Source organism: Salvelinus alpinus, chromosome 4 (genome assembly GCF_045679555.1).
Source record: "Salvelinus alpinus chromosome 4, SLU_Salpinus.1, whole genome shotgun sequence".
In the NCBI taxonomy this organism is placed as follows: Eukaryota; Metazoa; Chordata; class Actinopteri; order Salmoniformes; family Salmonidae; genus Salvelinus; species Salvelinus alpinus.
Genome location: NC_092089.1, coordinates 1,572,382 through 1,577,056, shown reverse-complemented (window position 1 = coordinate 1,577,056; position 4,675 = coordinate 1,572,382). Strand labels below are relative to the sequence as shown.

The 4,675-nt window shown below is 42.5% G+C and overlaps 1 protein-coding gene across 4 annotated transcripts; it reads left to right on the top strand.

Annotated features, from left to right (window-relative positions):
- Positions 1–464: 464 nt before the first annotated feature.
- Positions 465–4,213, top strand: LOC139572690 (putative nuclease HARBI1). 4 transcript variants are annotated; one of them, XM_071395377.1, is made up of 8 exons: positions 465–849; positions 1,157–1,227; positions 1,315–1,490; positions 1,581–1,642; positions 1,725–1,811; positions 1,899–2,951; positions 3,233–3,344; positions 3,439–4,213. In XM_071395377.1, exons 6-8 carry the CDS (start codon positions 2,883–2,885, stop codon positions 3,807–3,809), a joined length of 552 nt encoding a protein of 183 aa, XP_071251478.1. In that variant the 5' UTR covers positions 465–849; positions 1,157–1,227; positions 1,315–1,490; positions 1,581–1,642; positions 1,725–1,811; positions 1,899–2,882; the 3' UTR covers positions 3,810–4,213. The 4 variants fall into 4 exon arrangements, with proteins under 4 accessions (XP_071251478.1, XP_071251476.1, XP_071251477.1 ...); XM_071395375.1 differs by having other exon boundaries at positions 465–1,227; positions 1,899–1,940; positions 2,009–2,951; XM_071395376.1 differs by having other exon boundaries at positions 465–1,227; positions 1,899–2,182; positions 2,262–2,951.
- The last annotated feature ends 462 nt before the right edge of the window (positions 4,214–4,675 follow it).

The window sequence follows — 4,675 nt, the reverse complement described above, 5'->3', positions numbered from 1 at the left end:
AAAGTACATGTCAGATAAAAAAAGTCACTACAGGCCTAATGGAAACATTACATTTGTCAGTAAACTTTCCAAATGTCCACAAAACAATATAAGCTAGACAAGGTGGGATCTTTTTGAGTTATCAAAATTATGCCAGAAACGGTGGTGGAAACGACTTTATGCACAAATATCATATCACATCATATCGAAGTAAACTCGGAGTCACCTGGTGATGGTGTGTGGTCCGCCCACTACGACTCAGGAATTAGGCTACAGATTAAATAAATGATAATGAACTTCACCGGGATGTGAAAGTGCACCCAATGAGCTTTATGCTTCTTTTCAATAAATATCGAAGGTCTAATTCTGGTGACATGATTGGCTGCCATTTGACAAATAAAAATGATCTTTCTCTTTTGTAATGATCTCATCATGTAGGCTATACTGGATCTGCACGCTGTTCGATAGAGCGCTCGTGCGAAGACCTGGGGCCTGTTGCACAAAAGTAGAATTAAGACATCCGGGATAAATGACTCAGCTGAGCTCAATGAAGCCAAAACATGTGCGTCCAGGCTTAATTGGTTGCACAAAGACCAAGCCAGGATGAGCAGACACGGATTCATTAAGCCAGGTGAAACCAATCCTGGATAGGTGCGCGCTCACGGCTCACTCAAATAGACCCCGCCACAGATCACAGATTAACTGATTTACCATGGCAACTAGAGCCGCGTACTTTTCCCCGTCGGAAGCACAAATCCTCATGGAGGCATACGAGGAGGTAAAAGATATAATTAAGAAGAAAGGCAACACCGCCACAGTGATAAAGCAAAGAGAAAAAGCGTGGCAAAGTATTGCAGACCGCCTGAATGCGTAAGTAGTGCACAATTACACACTCACCGCTCCGCTGAAACATCACAATTACAATTCAAATATTTAATTCACATCTCCAAAAATGCAGTTGTACTGTAATTATGAAACGGTTAAATTTTTAATTGAAATGCACTGCAGATATGAGTGAAATTGTGTAAAGTAACTCCATCACACTGTATAAAGCTATGATAAATTTTTTGATATTTTTACTGAAAACAAGACAAAAATACCAAGTAATTTTTTGCAGTGTGACTCCATTAAATGTGTGTGTGTGTGTGTGTGTGTGTGTGTGTGTGTGTGTGTGTAGATTAAACATGAACGGGCCAAAACGGACATGGCAGCAGGTCAAAATCAAATACAAGAACATTCTGCAGAATGGTATGGTCCCTGACTAATATTTAACAAAGCACAAGCATATATTGTACCCAGAAGGTGCCTGCTCACACATTGTCTGTACTGTTTTAGCAGTGAAAAAGAATACCCACAGACAAGGCACGGGTGGTGGGTCACCAAAGGCTGACCTTACCCCAGCAGAGGACATGGCCTTGGAGCTAAATAAAGGCAGGCCCGTCTTAGAGGGGATCCCTGGGGGAAAGAGACGAGCATAGGTTCCTCCCAAGATGCCACCCGCTTCATTCAAGGTATGTCCTTCCATCTCTACATGGGATACAACCACATTCATATTGAATCAATTTGGACTGTCTGACTTTGGTTTACCTATTGCCTTGCAGTGTCTGGCAGCACTGTGTTCCTGTTAGAGCCACCAGCACAAGCACCAGACGATGCTGATCCAGTGAGTACTCCATCAAAGGCATACTGTAGGCCTGGCATGTCTTGTCTACTAGCTTCAATATGAATCCGATTAAATGTGATAGGGTGAAGGCCCCAGTGCAGCAGCAACAGCACATGATGGAGACGATGATGAGGAGGAGACCATCTCTCTGGATTCCAGAAGGCATGAGGTATCATGTTAAGACTGTGAAAGTACTATTTACTCTACAATGGTGAGGAGTCCTCATCAAAATCAAAAAATCTAATTTCTTTTACAGGACCCAGATGCTATACAGTGGGAAAACCAGCCTGGCAACATAGTGCGTATTAATAAAAGGACACCACATCCTGCCAAATTCCAGCTGCGCTAATTGTATTGTGTTCACAGAGCTCACAAGCTATCAGAAAGTTGTATGGCAACCACCTCCGGCGCCAAATAGAACTGGCAGACATAGACATTCAGTACAAGAAGAAAAAGATGGAAAATCTTGCACTGGAGTCCGAAATAAAAAAGAGGACAATTAGGAAACTGGACCTTGAAATAAAAAAACTTGAGAGGGAGGTGAGATATGCCTTCAATGTACACTGTATGCTAACTGTAACACAAATGTATTAATCATTATTTTTCTTTCCTCCCCCAGCTCCAAGAAGATGACACAGCTCAAAATAAAAATTAGGTATATTCTCGTAAAGTCAAGTGAGCCATGACATATGAGCTCTTATTGTGAGCACACAGGACGGTGGCATCTTTCTAAGGTTTTTTTTTATTTTCCCAGCAATCAGTACAACCAAGTCATCGTTATAAGGCATCGCCCTCTTTTGCCCACCCCCCCAGCACCAGGTGTGGCCACTAGCCTATATGAAGGCCCAAAATTGTGTGTTCCTTTCTGCTCTGACAATGGCATGCCCATTCGTGCGAGATGTGGTGGATGAAGAAGCACTTGTGCTGAGGAGAGCCTTCAGGCGAGAAAGGGTCTTCAGGGACCGGTTGGACCCACTGGCCTTCCCTGATGACCATCTATATGAAAGATACAGGTTTTCTGCAGATGGCATCAGGTATCTATGCAGACTACTGGGTCCCAGGATTAAGCACCGCACTGCACGGAGCCATGCACTGAGTGTGGAGCAAATGGTTTGTGTGGCCTTGCGCTTTTTTGCTAGTGGAGCCTTCCTGTACTCAGTGGGGGATGCAGAACAGCTGAACAAGGCCACAATTTGCCGCACAATAAGGAGTGTGTGTCTGGCTATCAAAGCATTAGCAGATGTCTTCATCTCCTTCCCTGGCCACAGAAGACTCTGTGACATCAAAGAGGAGTTCTATAGGATTGCAGGTAAGAGGATCTACAAATTACAGGACAACTGTTAACACACAGTAGGATACTCATTACTTTGTGTGACAGGTTTCCCCAATGTCATTGGTGCAGTGGACTGCACACACATAAGGATAAAAGCCCCCTCAGGTGCCCATGAGGCCGATTTTGTGAATAGGAAATCCTTTCACAGCATTAATGTTCAGGTGAACATAACTTTTTGATATTGTCCATTGACGAACACTCTGCATTGCCAGTGATGTGCATTGATTGGTGTAATATTCCTCATCTTATGATTTCAGATGGTCTGCAATGCTGACTGTGTGATCAGCAATGTTGTGGCAAAATGGCCTGGCTCAGTCCATGACTCCAGAATCTTTCGGGCCTCTGAAATCTATCAGTGCCTATCACAAGGTAAGCCACACAACCCCTATTTATAACCATCATGGCTGTGTCAAGAATATCACTGTGTTTATGAGGTAGTAATGATGAGATTTTGTGTTGACAGGTGAATTCTCTGGTGTGTTGCTGGGAGACAGGGGGTATGGCTGCCAGCCTTTTCTCCTGACACCTTTCACAGACCCCCAGGAAGCACAGCAGGCCTACAACCATGCCCATGCCAGGACCAGGGCCAGAGTTGAAATGACCTTTGGCCTCCTGAAGGCACGCTTTCACTGCCTTCACAAATTAAGGGTCAGCCCTGTTAGGGCATGTGATATTACTGTGGCTTGTGCTGTCCTCCACAATGTGGCCTGCCTGAGGAAGGAGAGGGCCCCCAGAGTGCCACCAGCCATGGACTGGGACAATCCGGCAATCTTCCCTGATGACGACAGTGGTCGGCTGCTGAGGGACCAATATGTGTTGAATTATTTTAGTTAGTATGTGTGCTTTCAATTTTGGTTAAATATGTCCTGCGGTGGCAGAGGAATTTGGTTTTTTTTGGGTTCGTTTTTTGACGAATTTGGCCTCTTATGATGTTTGTGCGGTATACTGTGTGTAATACAAGGCTGCAGGGAGGCTACTGCATCCATTCATTTGTCTGTTCAGTTGATGTGTATGGATTTGTCCTGCATTTATTTTAGTGTGCAGACATGCAGGGTGTGTTATATACAGACCTTTGAATGTGTATGTATCATTTTGTATAATATGCTTGGATTCTGTGCTTTCCATCTTGTAGAGTCACTGTGACTTCAGTTTCGAAAGGAGCTGATGGTTTACCTGCTTTGTTTTGTCCTTATTCAATAAAGGAACATAATGTTACACATTGTGTTTTTATATTCATATGGAATGTGTATTTGTTTATATGACAGAGTACTAGGGCCACACTGAAGAAAAAGGATAAAGTCATAAATTTATGAGGCTGGTTCTTTCTGCAGAAAAGCTACATATTGTTTTTACAGTTTTGATACTTATGACAATGTGATACTTAATATTCTGGCACATCAGCATGTCTTTGTTTATGAAACCATACTGAAGTACAATTTCACGAAATGCCCCACATCTGTCATTTTAACAACTGTCCTCCTTTAAAACAACTGGTTACAATATTATGACTTGTGTTTTTTTCCCCTCTGTGGCCCTAATATTCTATCATTTTATATATAGCCTTATAGTCTATGGGAAACTGTAAATTATCTAATGATAGCAACATCATCTAAAAATCATTTTTTATCCAAAATCATTGAAATTAATGATCACAAACGTTTAAATAATAACAGTGGGTCTAGTTATATGTGATAACAATG